The sequence below is a fragment of the Schistocerca cancellata genome, chromosome 4, assembly GCF_023864275.1.
Source record: "Schistocerca cancellata isolate TAMUIC-IGC-003103 chromosome 4, iqSchCanc2.1, whole genome shotgun sequence".
NCBI lineage: Eukaryota > Metazoa > Arthropoda > Insecta > Orthoptera > Acrididae > Schistocerca > Schistocerca cancellata.
Genome location: NC_064629.1, coordinates 881,070,344 through 881,087,946, shown reverse-complemented (window position 1 = coordinate 881,087,946; position 17,603 = coordinate 881,070,344). Strand labels below are relative to the sequence as shown.

At 43.5% G+C, this 17,603-nt stretch overlaps 1 protein-coding gene across 1 annotated transcript in view; it reads left to right on the top strand.

The window, feature by feature from the left end:
• Nucleotides 1–17,603, top strand: part of LOC126185038 (dihydropyrimidine dehydrogenase [NADP(+)]) — a 330,209-nt gene that overhangs the window by 135,972 nt on the left and 176,634 nt on the right. Inside the window, exon 6 of the mRNA XM_049927785.1 lies at nt 7,039–7,165. Coding sequence (XP_049783742.1) covers nt 7,039–7,165 — 127 coding nt within the window. The remainder of the gene's footprint in view (nt 1–7,038; nt 7,166–17,603) is intronic.

Below are 17,603 nucleotides of genomic sequence, written 5' to 3'. Positions count from 1 at the left end.
ACCGCACCGCCACTTCCCAGCAAATTAGGGACACTGTTGCTCCTGGGGTATCGGCGAGGACCATTCGCAACCGTCTCCATGAAGCTGGGCTACGGTCCCGCACACCGTTAGGCCGTCTTCCGCTCACGCCCCAACATCGTGCAGCCCGCCTCCAGTGGTGTCGCGACAGGCGTGAATGGAGGGACGAATGGAGACGTGTGGTCTTCAGCGATGAGAGTCGCTTCTGCCTTGGTGCCAATGATGGTCGTATGCGTGTTTGGCGCCGTGCAGGTGAGCGCCACAATCAGGACTGCATACGACCGAGGCACACAGGGCCAACACCCGGCGTCATGGTGTGGGGAGCGATCTCCTACACTGGCCGTACACCACTGGTGATCGTCGAGGGGACACTGAATAGTGCACGGTACATCCAAACCGTCATCGAACCCATCGTTCTACCATTCCTAGACCGGCAAGGGAACTTGCTGTTCCAACAGGACAATGCACGTCCGCATGTATCCCGTGCCACCCAACGTGCTCTAGAAGGTCTAAGTCAACTACCCTGGCCAGCAAGATCTCCGGATCTGTCCCCCATTGAGCATGTTTGGGACTGGATGAAGCGTCGTCTCACGCGGTCTGCACGTCCAGCACGAACGCTGGTCCAACTGAGGCGCCAGGTGGAAATGGCATGGCAAGCCGTTCCACAGGACTACATCCAGCATCTCTACGATCGTCTCCATGGGAGAATAGCAGCCTGCATTACTGCGAAAGGTGGATATACACTGTACTAGTGCCGACATTGTGCATGTTCTGTTGCCTGTGTCTATGTGCCTGTGGTTCTGTCAGTGTGATAATGTGATGTATCTGACCCCAGGAATGTGTCAATGAAGTTTCCCCTTCCTGGGACAATGAATTCACGGTGTTCTTATTTCAATTTCCAGGAGTGTATATCGCTGATATTTATATATTGTTGTATTATGGAACATGTTTTATTCTCACGCATGATATCCTACCAGGAGAACGAAGCCTCTTCTATAACAATCAACCTGGATTCCACATACAGTGATTTTGCAGAAGTCAGCTCTCTTCGCTCACCCATGAGGAGCGCTCAGGTTGATCGTGTTTCTTGACTTTAGAGAAGTATTCGATACAGTTCCACACTATCGTTAAGTGAATAAAGTACGAGCTTACTGAGTATCGGACCAGATTTAAGATTGGATACAGAACTTCCTTAGGATCCTCTAGTAGGCCTACTTAGCTGAACAAATTCGACAAATGTGAAGGCGTCTCCGGTAGTACACCAGGGAGTGTTATAGGACCGCTATTATTTACAGTTTTTATTAATGATCTAGTGGATTACGTTTGAGACCCCATGGGGCTATTCGTGGACGATTCTGTTGTCTATAGGAAGCAGCAAGAGTGGCGGAATGTTTCTAGTGCGACAACATAGATCACAAATGTAATGCTTTCCTTAACACATTTCTCATGCTCTTAAAAGTTCTTCTAAATAGGGAACTAGCAGTAAAAGGCAGCCTGGGTGGCTGCCAAGTGTGTTACGTATATCATGTACAACAAAGTGGTAATTATATCAAAATGTTAGAAGTAGTCACGATCGAGCTATAGTAGCCCATTACAAACCGTATTGTAAGGTGCTTAAAAATGTTATTAGTAGGGCAAAGAGTATGTGGTACTCAAATAGAATAGATATTTCACGGGATAAAATTAAAACCATATGGTGAGTCGTGAAGGAAGTGTCTGGTCAGCAGCACAAGGTCGAGGGTATATTGTCAGTACGCAGTAAAAACGTTTCTCTTACTGATAAGTCAGATACCTGTACAGTATTTAACAATCACTTTCTGAACATTGCTGGTGAATTAAATCAGGGAATCATGGAAAATGGCTTTTTCGAAACTGATATCTGAAATATTAATCTGTGATACTGACAAGGAGGAGACTGAGTCAATAATTAAATCGCTGAAGACTATGGACTCCCATGGATATGATGGAGTATCTAGCAGAATTCTAAAGTACTGTGCTGCACATATTAGCCCTGTACTTAGCTATACTTGTAATTTTTCCTTTAGGAATGGTCAGGATCCTGAATGATTAAAGTCGTCAGTAGTAAAACAACTTTATAAAAAGGGAGAAAGTGATAACTTAGACAAGTTTAGGCCTATTTCTATGCCATCGTGTTTTCTAAAGCTATTGAAAAGGCTGTGTATGTTAGGATTGTTGATCAATTTATTCCTCATGATTTGCTATCAGGTGTACAGAAGTGGTTTAACAACTGAAAACGCTATATTCTCTTTCATCTGTGATGGATTTAACAAAAGGTTTCGAAGGCTAGGTATCTTTTTGATTTAAGTAAGGCGTTTGATTGGGTTGATCACAAAATATTGTTCAAGAAGTTGCACCATTATGGAATATGGGGAGTAACTCACAATTGGTTCACCTCTTAGTTTAAGAACAGACAGCAAAAGGTCATTCCACTCTGTACTGAGAATGGCTATGATGTGGGGTCCGAGTGGGGCACGGTTAAATAGAGGTGAGGGGGGGGGGGCAGTACCCGACGGGTTTGTACTCTGGCCACTCCTGTTCCTTACTTATATGAATGATATGCCCTCTAGTAGTGCAGACAATTGTTAAATATTTCTCTTTGCTGATGACACTAGCTTGGTAGTCAAGGATGTTGTGTGCAGGGTTGGCACGGTTTCAAATAGTGCAGTTCAAAACATCAGTGCTGTGCCGTCCGAACAAGACACAGCCAGGGCAAAAGCACCACAGGCGCAAAGATGCGAGCTGATGCCAGTGCCGTAGAGAGTGGCCACTTGCGCGAGGATCAAGGTATCGACTTCGCCTCGGCCAATCGCCAGCCGAGTACAATCCGCCAATGACCGGACAACAACGGACAGAAGCCTCCTCGGAATATAGAAGAACAGCTCTCGCCCACTTAGCTATAGATTAGCGTCCATGGCTGACTTAGACAGGGAGCGTCGTTTAGTAAACTCTTAGAAATGAACAGACAGTTGTTGAAATTGCATTTGCTATGTACTTTGAAGTTCACCAACGATTATTTGCACTTAGCCATTGTTATACGTATTACATGTAGTGTTGCAAACTTCATTGTTCGACAAGTCACAAAGATAAGTAAACCTTTTTAACTCATTCGTGTGACTTTGTTACTAATTTGTTGCAGTGTTGTAGAACCTTCGTTCTCCTATTATATTACCTGACCCCGGGTCATCGCTGTATAATACTAGCAGGGAGAAGCGGCAACTCGGCCTCCACAGCAGTAGCGACGAGGCCTTTACAAAACTGCCGACGAGGGTCTACAAAAATAAGTTCATGGCTTGTAGAAAATAAACTAACGCTAAATCACAGTGAGACTCAGCTTTTACAGTTTGAAATGATAATTAAAATCGACACCCTAGCTGCAAACAGGTGTTGATATACATCATTGGGGAAATGTTGAAAATGTGTGCTCCGACCGGGACTCGAACGCGGGATCTCCTGCTTACATGGCAGACGCTCTATCCATCTGAGCCACTTCTACAGTTTCTAACACACAATTCAACAAAACCCGACGTTTTAATTTCACGGAATGGGCAAACAATATGTGATCAAAAGTATCCGGACACCTACTGAAATGGCCTACAAGTTCGTGGCGCCCTCCATCGGTAATGCTGGAATTCAGTATGGTGTTGGCCCATCCTTAGCCTTGATTACAGTTTCCACTCTCGCAGGTATACGTTCATTCAGGTGCTGGAAGGTTTCTTGGGGAATGGCAGCCCATTCTTCACGCAGTGCTGCACTGAGGAGAGGTATCGATGTCGGTCGGTGAGGCCTGGCACGAAGTCGGTGTACCAAAACATCCCAAAGGTGTTCTATAGAATTCAGGTCAGGACTCTGTGCAGGCCAGTCCATTACAGGGATGATATTGTCGTGTAACCACTCCGCCATACACCGTGCATTATAAACAGGTGCTCGATCGTGTTGAAAGGTGCAATCACCATCCCCGAATTGCTCTTCAACAGTGGGAAGCAAGAAGGTGCTTAAAACATCAGTGTAGGCCAGTGCTGTCATAGTGACACGCAAAGCAACTAGGGGTACAAGCCACCTCCATGAAAAACAAGACCACACCATAACACCACCAACTCCGAAATTTAGTATTGGCACTATACATGCTGGCAGATGACGCTCGCCGGATATTCACCATACCCACACCCTGCCATCAGATCGCCATATTGTGTACCGTGATTCGTCACTCCACACAAGCTTTTCCACTGTTCAGTCTTCCAATATTTACTCTCCTTACACCAAGTGAGGCGTCGTTTGGCATTTACCGGCGTGATGTGTGGCTTATGAGCAGCCGCTAGACCATGAAATCCAAGTTTTCTCATCTCCCGCCTAACTGTCATAGTACTTGCAGTGGATCCTGACGCAGTTTGGAATTCCTGTGTGATGTTCTGGATATATGTCTGCCTATTACACATTCTGAACCTCTTCAACTGTCGGCTGTCTCTGTCAGTCAACAGACGAGGTCGGCCTGTACGCTTTTGTGCTGTACGTGTCCCTTCACGTTTCCACTTCACTATCGCATCAGAAACAGTGGACCTAGGGCTGTTTAGGTGTGTGGAAATCTCGCATACAGATACATGACATAACTGACACCCAATCACCTGACCACGTTCAGAGTCCATGAGTTCTGCAGAGTGCCCCATTCTGCTCTCTAATGAGGTCGCTGATATGGAGTACCTGGCAGTAGGTGGCAGCACAATGCATCTTGTGGTGTCACCGCCAGACACCACACTTGCTAGGTGGTAGCCTTTAAATCGGCCGCGGTCCGCTAGTATACGACGGACCCGCGTGTCGCCACTGTCAGTGATTGCAGACCGAGCGCCGCCACACGGCAGGTCTAGAGACACTTCCTAGCACTCGCCCCAGCTGTACAGCCGACTTTGGTAGCGAAGCTACACTGACAAATACGCTCTCATTTGCCGAGACGATAGTTAGCATAGCCTTCAGCTACGTCATTTGCTACGACCTAGCAAGGCGCCGTTTATCCTTTGCTATTTATATTGTGATGCCTGTACCATCAGACCGATGTACACCAATTATGGATTAAAGTTAAGTATTCCAGCAGCAACGTACCTTATTGGCTATATTAATTACATTGTCCTGTTCCAGACCTCACGCCAGTCTGCGTGAGCGTAAACGCGTGCCTTTCGGCTTCCTCCAAACTCCGTGAATTGGCTCCTGCCAATTCACAACACGTCTAATATGAAAAACATATGTTTTTGGGGGTGTTCGGATACTTTTGATCGCATAGAACGAACAGAGCAGTGTGAGTAGCGAAACTAAACAGTTCAAATTTCTAGGTTTTCAGATAGATAGTAAAATGTCGTGGAAATCTCCCTTTCAGGATCTTGTTCAAAAACTTAATGCTACCATTTCTAATATTAGAAGAGTATCTGAATTAATTGATAGTTCGACACGTAAAGTCGTCTATTTTACTTATTTTTATTCGCTTATGACGTATGGTATTATATAGTTTGGGGTAATTCTTCCCATAATCAAAGGATATTTTTGGTTCAGAAACGGGCAGATCGGGCAATGAGTAGTGTAAGTTCGTGAACCTCTTGCCGACTCCTGTTCATTAGCCTGGGTATTCTGACAGTGGCCTCTCAATATATATATATTCCTCATTGTCGTTTCTTGCTAACAGTATCAGCTTATTCACAAGAATTAGCAGCTTTCACTCACTCAATACTTGGCAGAAATCCAATCTGCGTTCGGACCGCACTTTCTTGACTATTGTGCAGATATGCGTGCAGTATTCTAGTGCATCTATTTTCAATAACCTACCACAAGAATTCAAAAATCTTAGCAGTAATCTACGCGCTTTCAAGTCTAACCTGAAGAATTTCCTCTTATGGTGGACCTTCTATTCTGTCGAGGTTTTCCTTTAAAATTAAGCTGATTCCTGTGTTATATCGTTGACTACGTTTAAATAAACTTATAGCTTGACCACTTGTTAGGATTCATAAACATTTTCTTTTATCTGTTATTACTTTTCTGCTGTAATTTCATGTAATGACACGTTCTACGACCATGGAGATTTGCTCCTCACTTTGGTCCTACCGAACTAGACGCATAAAATAAAATAAAATAAAATAAACTGCAGTGTTAGGACACTGTGCGAAATGCAGGAAGATCTGAACAGGATCGACAGGGACTGGCAGTTGACCCTGAAAGTGAAGAAATCCAACGTATTGACCGTAAATAGGCTAAGAGATCCACTACTGTTCGATTACACTATTAGCGACACTTTACTGGAAACAGTAACTTCCGCGAAATACCTACGACTGACCATCCCGAGCGACATAGACTGCATTAAACAAACAGGAGGTAAAGCAGATGCCAGATTGATATTCACTGGGAGAATCTTAAGGAAACGTAATTCATCCACGGAAGAAGATGCTAGCAAACCAGTCGTTCGATCCATTATTGAATATTGTCTATCTATCTGCGACCATTACCAAGTACGATTAATAGAACAGATAGAGAAGATTGTACGAAGAATAGCGCGTTTTGTGACAGGACCGTTTACTTGGCGGGAGAGCATTACGGAGATGCTCAACAAACTTCAGTGACAGACGCTACAAGAGAGGCAATGCCTATCACGGAGAGGTTTACTGTTGAAATTTCGGGAGTTTACGTTCCAAGAAGAGTCTGACAACATATTACTATCTCCCACATACATCGCGCGAAGTGATCACGACGAGAAAATTAGTTAAACTATATGTCATGTCGAGTTTTACCGACAGTCTTTGTTCCTATGCGCTAGTTATAAATGGAACAGGACGAGGGCAAAGTTAGTGGCACCAGAAGTAACCTCCGCCACACACCGCAAGGTGGCTTGTGGAATATAGATGTAACTGTAGTAGTTGTAGATACACTAATCTTCTGACTATTTGCAACATCTGTGATAAAGAATGTGCAGGGTTTCCTGTGGCTCAGCTCATTTGCTCATTATCTCGGTGTTCTATCTTTTTGCAGTTCCTCCGAAATACCACAATACCGTCTGCCGTACGACGCCGTTATGTTTGAAGTGGAGTTGGTCAAGGATCTCGGAGTAAAATTTGAGTACAGCCGCGCCCTCTCTACCAGTGATCTCACAGTACAGGTAAATATCTTTCACTTGATATATATTTGTGCCATAAATTACTCTCACGCATTTTCTTGCACATAGCATTAATCCCACAAAACGCAACATGAACGATAACATAAGCCAATACAGGGTGAGGCAGAAAATACACTAATAGGAGGAAGAAGATACTGTACGAAGACGCGCTGAACAGTAATGCAGCCCAATTTTTTATGTGAAAACTCTTCGGACTTTTTAAGTAAAACAAACGTTATTAACATTCTACACCTTTATTCTTCAGGTCTGCATGTAAGCAGCCATCTGCCCCTGGAGGGCTTGCAACATGGCAGTGTGTAACGTAACTATGTGGGTGCGTCAGAAACAGCGTGCTGCTACCGAGTTTCGAATTCGAAGACTTCGTCAACATGATAATGCCAGACCACACTCGAGCGATGCGACATATGCAACAATCCGACGCCTTGGGTCCAATGTCATTGGTCATCCTCCATATCGTCTCGACTTAGCCCCATCCGATTTTCACCTGTTTTCAAAACTTAAAGAACACGTTCGACAACTTCACATTGATAGTGATGAATAGGTGCAAGCAGAGGTGAGGTTGTGGTTCCGTCAACAAAATTAAACTTTGTACAGAAAAGGTATCTGTGTGATGCGAAAAGTGGCTATTGACTCTAAATAATAAAAAATGTGAGGTCAGCCACAGGAGTGCTAAAAGGAATCAGTTGAACTTCGGTTTAGCCTGCCCGGATGGCCGTGCGGCCTAAAAGAACGGCTTTCCGGGTGGTAAGGAGCGCCGGTTTCCGCCACGAATCCGCCCGGCGGATTTGTGTCGAGGTCCAGTCAGCCAGCCAGTCTGTGGATGGGTTTTAGGCGGTTTTCCATCTGCCTCGGTGAATGCGGGTTGGTTCCCCCTATTCCGCCTCAGCTACACTATGTCGGCGAATGCTGCGCAAACAAGTTCTCCACGTACGCGTACACCACCATTACTCTACCACGCAAACCTAGGGCTTTCACTCGTCTCGTGTGAGACGTTCCCTGGGGGGGGGGGGGGGGGGGGGGGTCCACTGGGGGCTGACCCGCGCAATAACCCTGGGTTCGGTGTGGGGCGGCGGAGGGGTGAAGTGGACTGCGGTAGTCGTCGTGGGGTTGTGGACCACTGCGGCTGCGGCGGGGACGGAGCCTCTCCGTCGTTTCTAGGTCCCCGCTTAACATAACATAACATAACATAACTTCAGTTACAGGATAATCAATCAAATTTAAAGGTTGTAAATTCAGCTAAATATCTAGGACCTACAATTACGAACAGCTTAAATTGGAAAGAACACATAAAAAAATGTTGTGGGGAAGGTGAAACAAAGACTGCGTTTTATTGGCAGAACACTTCGAAGATGCAACAGATCTACTAAGGAGATTGCCTACACTACGCTTGTCCGTCAGACATGTCCGAAAGAACAGATACCATCTTCATATATATATAAGGCTCACCGGTCATTTGACCATCTTGCATGCCACCGATTGTATCTGTTCTTTCGGACATGTCCGAAAGAATAGATACCATCTTCATATATAAACGAAGAAAAGATCTAGCGAAGCTGCAGATGTATGGTGAGGAGTCGTCAAAAGTTATGGGGAGTCACTGGGTGTGATTTAGATCGTCGACATTTGTTTCAGTATAGTTATGGCTGAAATGAGTTCCCGACGCCCCGTATTCAAATCGACGGGCATCTGACTCAAAGCAGATCGTCTATCGCGCCGTATGGCTCTGAGGAGGCGAAATGACGTCCATTCGACAAACGCTTGTAGTTATCCTGTGTGGCGATCTACGCGTTTGAAATCTGTGTCTCTTCGATACTGAAGATCCACCTTAGACACGAAGTCGGAAACCCGAGTTCTCGTATGATCTCCGATATCCTGTGACCCACGCGTCTTGCACGGATTATCATCCCACGTGCGAAACCGGTAACGGTCATGTTTGCTGCACACCTTTCTGTAATAGGCTGCTCTGATTTCTGGTCCATACTCGCGCCATATGCCCCATCTACCCGCAACCTCTGGGTACCACACACGGTACCTCCTCTCATGACTTTTGGCTAGTCAGTTTATAACATGTTGTTCAAGAGAATAGTGCTTTATAAACCAGTGGTGAAGAATCGTGAGAGTAATACCAATAGATTCGTTTAGACAGCGCGAGAGCGCATCACTGATGATCATCAAACTCCAGTAACAGCCGCTACGAGACAGGTACTCTGTAGAGAGATTTATAACTAAAATTACGATAACGCCCTGTAACCACCCCCTCTCTTATCGACCTTAATGACAGTGAAAAATTAAACCGCGTGTACCTAATGGGAATTTTGGAAAAGCAATCGTCACCGAAGTTAACCTGTCGGTAAGGAGGGAGGAAAGGGTTACATCTGAATGAAAGGAAAAATGCTAATGAAACTGGTGGAAATTAATTTTGAAATAGGGGTAAAGTTAATAAAGAAAATAAATGTGCGGCCGTTACGTTAACAATCAACTAGCGGTAATTAGATATTTGAGATTTGGGGGAAATTACGGACGCCAGTCCTAAGGACAATTACTATAGTAACTGAAAAAGAAAGATTATTACACATATAATTAGCACTAGAAGCGTGGCAACTGAAGGTTGACAAGTGTAGTGTGAAAACTGAAAGTTTGTCAGAAGTGGTAAATTTCGCTACACTCTGACTTAATTTAGCAAAAGAATTGATAAAACAGGAAAATCGAAAGTTAATTTAGTGACTGAACTTAATAATGAGCTTTCTTTCTGAAGCACATCGAAATCCAGTAAAATACAGTTAGTCTTGGACTACCTCAACAATCATTTCTAAAGCTACTTGAATCTACGCAATTTAGAAAGAAGAGATTTAACTTTGAACTTGAATTAAATGATTCTGAACAATTAACTATAGTAAAATTTAGTATGTACCAAGCTGAGCTGCAGTCACAGGTAAGCTAAAATATGGTAACAAAACTCGCACTCTTAATTTGTGCTTGTGTAATCTAAGTATTGTAGCCAGCTATGAATACTTTAACTGAACTTTGAAATTAAAGCAGTGAAATGCTATAATATTAATTTAATGCTGGCGTTTGAATTTCAACGACACTCGGGTTCATTCCGGAAAAGGAAGGGACCCTGCTTGGCAATGCAATTGGGACAATGAGCAACAAAGGTTCATGCTAAGTTGCTGTAATTATAGTTACGAAAATGGTACAGTTTGAAAGGCTGAGGTCTGCCATACAGTTCTAAAACTTTACTTGCTTCCAGTCTTCCTTGTTGGTTGATTGAAGGTTTGAAGCCGTCGATCGAGGAGGTGACGACAGTCACTCATTGTCAGCCATCGCTGTTGCAGAAGCTGGATGTTGGCGCACCTTCTTCTCGACACGGTCACCAGGCGAAACGGGCTCTTGATGTGCGCCAGCTAATGCTTCCCGTCCGCGACACCATGTCAGAAACTATCATCGCAAGTCGAGCGCAATTGCATGCTGCCAAACCCCGAAAGCGCGGCAACTCGCGGGAGCTTCACACAACACGCCTGCTCCACTCGCTACTCCAGCCAGACCCTCTCTCTCTGCCCGCGCTCCACGCGACCGAGTTAACACTACCAAAGATCCTACACACTTTGATTCTTCACACGACCTATCGATGTAATCGTTCGATAGCAGTTTTCCCTAGGCAAGACCCAGCATAAAAATAGAAATAATATTTACGAAACAATCCAATTATACATCGACATAAATGCATAAATATATATATACAAATAGTAAAACAATTACAATATGTAAAGACACAGAAATGTCATATATTCAGGTAACAAAAATAAGGCAAACAAATAGATGGAAATAGGAGGATATGCATTTCCGGCGTTACACGTGCCCCACATTGTCTGAGGATGTTCGTGTAATCTAAACAGACTCAGAAAATGTCCCAAAAAAGAAACAGCGGAAATGCATATGCTCAAAACATCAACAAAATTTAGCATTCGCCTAATTAACCATAAACCAATTTTTAGACGATAATAATTGAGTGGAGACGCTCCTAATCTTATTCCACTCTGTCATCTTGATCAAAATAAAACAGGTTGACAACATATTAAAATTCATAGAAAACATAGAAAATGGTTTAGCTATTCTAAAAATCTAAATTCCTAGCAGTATCAAGAAATGGAATACTATTTACAAAATTAATCAGATTACATGGTCATAGAAAACAGGTATATCAAAATACGCAAATTAATAATTAATTACATAGAATACGTATTTTATATAAACTTTTCATAATTAATATTCTCGTCATGAGTGTGCACTTAACGCTAAACAAGAAAATAACATACAGCAGATCGACAAAAACATAAATATTGACAACAGAATTCTTTCACATCAGCTGTCCGGGAAGAAAAACAACTCCGCCTTCCGCACTCGCAAGTACAAAGAATGCCGACAGCGGCACAAGAGCCGACAGCGGCACAAGAGCCGACAGCGGTTCCGCCCCGCCAGTATTGTTGCGCCCGCCTGTGCGGCATGCTTGATCTCTCTCGCCCTTGTAACGGCATTTCCAGAACGTCCGTTTCACTGAATTCTTTCGGTAAAACTCACTCCCGAGTAATCTCAAGGAGTCCATAAACACTATCTCAGTGGATAACTCAACACTGTCCATCATCACACGCATGTACTAGCCTGAAACTTAAAACAGTGTCTAAGTACATCGGCAATGACTAGTAAATCACATATTTATGGAATCTTACAGCTATTTACAAAAACATATTTACATTCCTTAATCTACTGTAACTCAGCTGAAAACTTAAACTAGCAGCTTGGATTTTTTCAGTTGATTAGATCATGATTAAATTGATTAAAATTAAATTGATTAATCAAAATTAATTACTTATTAATTACAACTTCTTTAATGACCTCTAGGTCAGGCAAAAGCATCGCAACATGGCACATCCTTAAATCTTACACTCTATATTTACATACTGTACAAATTACCCTTTCTGTGGTATTAATCAATCCTTGGTTGGTACAATTTCAGGTCTACAATGTTCCGTATACCTAATAGCTTTCCAGAGCTTGGATACTCTAAGCAATAAGCATTTGTGTGAGGTGTACCAATGATTTTATATGGTCCATTATAACCAAACTTAAATTTAGAGATTTCATGGTCTATCTCGCTCGATTTCTCATGAGCTTTTATGAGTACTAAGTCTCCGATTGCAAACTTAGCAAAACGCGCTTTAGAGTCATGACGACGTATGCGAGCATCGGCTTTTAGCTTCATTACTTCTCGCAAACGATCTTTTTTCACACCAATACTAATGTCAATCCGTGGAGGGAATTTGATTACCTCTTCCACTAAACTTTTACTTCTGTCATCCAACAGGATTTCCTCTGGAGAAAATCCCGTCGATTCATGTCTCAAGGTGTTCATAATTCTCTCAAATACTGCTACGTATTTGCCCCATGCCCTATGATTGTGATGGCAATAGGTACGGCAAAGTCGGCCCAGGTCGCGCATATACCTCTCAGCGGGATTTCCAGCCAGACAGTAAGCTGAAATATGGATCACTTTGACCCCATTACTTTCCATGTCTTCATTCCACAACTTAGAAGTAAATTGTGCCCCATTGTCTGATAGAATCGCCTTGGGCTTACCAATATGAACAAAATAATCGTTCATAAGCTTGCTATAGACCGCTTTGGCCGTAGCTTTCCTAATCGGGTATAGTTTGATGAACTTGGAAAAAGCTTCTAGCACTACCAAAATGTAGGCAAAGTTTCCTGATGACTTGGGCAAAGGTCCGTACAAGTCCACGCACAGTAATTCAAAGGTGTCGTTAGGCCTTATACTTTGCATAGGACCACGACTCGTACAGTTGGTAACCTTCACCTTCTGACATAAATCGCAAGTTTTCACTCTGTCAGTAACGCGTTTTAACATGTTGTTAAAATGCACTACTTCACTCAGCTTTTCCGTACATTTCTTAGGTCCACAGTGACCATACGCCAAATGGTAGTAGTCTACTATTACCGTGACGTATTTGGTGGGCCAGCATACCCGCCAAATATTACTATCTTCACCCTTACGTATGTACAAGATATGATCGTATATCTTGTAATACTTCCTTAATTTCTCTCCTTCTGGACTACTTTCGTCATATCGGGTTTTCACCACATTTAAACAACCATCCTCGTTCTGATGACGACGTAGATTCTTACAGATGTTCACTATTAATTTACGTCCCTCAACTTCTTTAAAATAGTATAATTTGACAACTCCGTCTGACTCATCTTTCAATACATCTTGATTAGACTCGGGCAACCGCGACAGCGCATCCGCTACGCAATTGTCGGTCCCTTTTATGTAACAGATGTCATAGTTAAATTGCTGTAAATACAGCGACCACCTAGTCAGTCTTTCGTGAAGTAGTTTACAATCCTTCAGATAAGTGAGCGCCTTATGGTCCGTATGAATAATCACCTTACGGTCCCATAGGTAACCCTTGAACTTCTTGAATCCCCACACAATAGCGAGACACTCTTTCTCAGAAATCGTGTAGTTTCGATCACTTTTTGATAAAGTTCGACTCGCGAACGCTATCGTCCGGTGTTCCTTATCCTCTCCTTTACCAACTTCTTGGAACAGTTCTACCCCCACCCCGTAATTCGACGAACCCGTTTCCAGATGGAAGGGTAGTGATAAATCAGGATGAAATAGTATGTTAGATCTTAACAACTCGTCTTTTAATCTCTCGAAAGCGGCCTGACACCCGTCAGTCCACACAAACGGAAAATTTTTGCGTAAGAGGTTATTCAAATTTTCATCATTAAACACTTGTCCTTTTACAAATTTACGGCAAAATCCTGTTAGCCCTAGAAAACTTTTTAACTGTTTCCTAGACTTGGGTGGAGGACAATTCCTTATTGCCTCTAGTTTCTCTGGGTCCTTCGTAATACCAGCAGTGGTAATTACATGCCCTAAAAATTTCAGTTACTGCTTCACAAATTCGCATTTCTTTAGCTTTAGAGTCATTCCGCCACGGCGCAATGCTCTAAAAACTTCATCTAACAGGTCACAATGGTCATGCCAAGTGGCATTGGCCAACAATAGGTCGTCAACATATACAGTTAATCTTGAACTCAAAGCCGGTCCTAGCACTTTATCTAGGGCCCTGATGAATACGGACACAGATATATTAAGTCCAAACGGCAGTACTCTATACTGATAACACCTGCCCGCAAACAAGAAGGCGGTGTATGGCCTAGATTCTTCTTCGAGTTCTATTTGCCAGTAACTAGCCGTCAGATCGAGGCTAGTAATGAATTTAACGTCATGAAAACGTTGCAAAATCTCCTCCATACTCTCTGGTCTGTCTGTTTCACGTTGAACGACCCTATTCAACGTGTGTGCGTCAATCACAATACGCACACTACCATCCCGTTTTGCTACAATGACCAAACCGTTATTGTATGGACTCGTACTTCTTTCAATCACTCCCCATTCGATCATCTTATCTATCTCCCGTTGCACTGCTTCCTTTTTGGACAGCGGTATAGCATACGGTCTCACGAAGAATGGTTCGTGCGGAATTGCATGCAACTTGCATTTATATCCTTCCACAAGTCCTGGTTTGTCTGAAAACACACTCTTATTTTTCATTATTACTTCATACAGGCCTCGTCTTTGTTCGTGTGTTACGTTTGACACACCGTCTACAATACTTTCCAATTCACTTTCTACACTATTGTCAATGCCGAGATTCCTCACATTACAGTAGTTCAAATTCATACCTACGTCAATAGCATCCGGCCAGTTAACAATGTGTATAGGCTGGTATTGCCTATGCACACCGTCTCCTGCCTCGTCAAAACTAACTACTATTGTTTTATCTTGTGACGTACATGTCAAAGTTTTGCTTTCGCAATTAATCACTGCACGGTACTTTAATAGCCAATCTAACCCGATAATTACTTCCGTAGTCAAGTCTGGCACGACGACAAACTCTTGTTCAAATCGTGCCCCACATATCTCGAAGTTGACAAAAATCTGTTTTGTGACCGGTTTACTGGCCTTCCCAGTAGCACCGATAATTTTCACTCCAGTTACTGGCATAACTACGATGCCAGGTCTGTCTTTCAGTAACTCAAATATTTTCCCAGATACAGCACTCAGTTCTGCACCGGTGTCAATCGACACGTTTAGTTGTAGGTCGTGCATATTAACCGACACTACTATCTGTCTACACTTGTCCTCGACTGTTTCTTTATTTTCCCACAGTAAATCCTCGTCTATATCCAGGTCATTCCAGAAAAAACCATCCGGCTTTGATCCTAAATCCGGCTTATCTGGCGGCTTTTTCAGCCTCTGTTCACATACAGTTTTAATTTCAACACGTTTGTCCTGAGGCTTAGTCTGTAGCTTCGCCTCCAATAACGAAACCTTTTCCTGTAACTCGTCAACTAGTGAGTGTTGCTTTGCTATCAATTCATTAATAGTCACCTTCGTTGATTCCACTTTGGTCAGATTAATCTCATCTGCCAATCTACCTGGAGGAATGTGCCCAGTAGTATCTGCAATTACTTCCTCTGGATCTGCGCAACCCACACTGCTACCGTCTGACCGTATAACGTCAGCTCTAACCTCATACACGCTGTAATCTACGTGCTTTTCTACCAATCGTGTCCGGCTATCACTGAAATTTTCGTAATCTTTCTCCTTAATACTTTCGCAACGTTTAAACTGGAGGTTTGCGTCGGATGGGTCGGCTACTTCTACCACTATAACTTTCGGTAAAGTCTGCCGGTTAGGGCCAGAACTTTCCGTTACTACTTCAACATCCAACTCCTGCGGGACGAAACACGACGAATCTTGCTCGTGCTCCCCATTAACATCAACTATTTCTAGTAAAGTCTGCCGGTTAGGGCCAGAACATTCTATCATTTCACAAACACTATCTTCCTGCGGGACGAGACGCGGAAAATCCTGCTCGCGCTCCCCATAAACGCTTATCCCATACAGACTCCTATAATCTCTTAGTTCGTCGTATAAGCGACCGAACTGCCTTAACCAGACCTCATCCCTCTCTGCATCCCCTCACTCGATGACGGACGTTTTATCCGACATCTGATCTCCTGTCAACACTTGCGAATCATTCTTAAACTCAATCTCCAGTTCCGCTGTGGGTATTACAGCTGCCACTTTATAATCGATTTCCGGAACACTACTTAAATTGTTCTCACTGACAGTGAATGTACTTCCTACTGCCGTGTATACAGCTGATCTACTACTTGTGGGCGCACTCCTTTCTCCTAACACTGGCACACTCTCCCGCCGTTGATTATTCCGCACGGAATTTTCATAACGACGACACCTGGGTTTTCTCCTGTTATTGGGCCGCCAAAATTTCTCCGCGCCCGGTCGGCCCCTCACCGGCGCGGCTAATGGTTTCCCTGTCTCGTCCCAGCAGATACAGTCCCCGGATGCTGCTGAGGCGGCTGATCACACCCTCTGGCGTTATTACTATTCTGCGAAGCCCGTATCACGCTAGTATGATACTGGTTTCCATAATTCCTGTTATTATTTGCATTGTACCGATTGTTGTTACGGTCCGAACCATTATTGTTATTGCTGCCATGGTTGCGGTATGCATTATTCCCATGGTTACCGTTCTTGTGGTTGCTGTGGTACCCGTTGTCGTTACCACGGCCTCTACCACTGTCGCGATTATTGCGCCAATTGTCCTCGTCCTCAACTCTTTCCAGGAAATCATTGATTGTCCAGTAATTGCTTCCTACGAATCGTTTTGTAACATCTGGAAGCTTCTTGTAGAGTTCCCAGACTATTTCGGATTCCGTGCGGCGATCACGTAAATATTCCAACTTGCGGATCCAGCCCTCACAAAACTCCTTCATCGAACCGCGAGAATTCGCATCGAAAGGCCTCGATACGACAAATTCGCGCCAGACACTTTGCTGTTTTTGCTCTGACCAGTATTCAGCCAGAAACAAATCTTTAAATTCGTAAAAAGTCAGGTTCGTAATGTTGAGGTTTAAGCCCCAACGCTTGGCATCACCAGCCAACACATCAATAATCGCATTAATTTTTCTCTCATTAGTCCATGATCTGGGTAAAACTCTTTCACAATTCTTAATGAAATCCGTCGCGTGTATACCGCCTTTTTTCAAGGGGTCGAACCGCTCCTCTTTCGTCAACAATTCCGAACTATGTGCATAGATTGGCACATAGCTCTGTTTTTCGTCAAGTTTCTTTTCTACTTCCGACACTCTCGTAATTAGTTGGCAAGTGGTTGTCGCAAGCGTTTCTACTTCCCTTTTTTTTCTCTTCGCAGGTATTAGCCTGCTTCGTCACTTTGGTATCTACTTCGGATACTAAAGCCTTTAAAGTTAACACCTTCTTTTGATCCTCTTTTTTCACTAATTG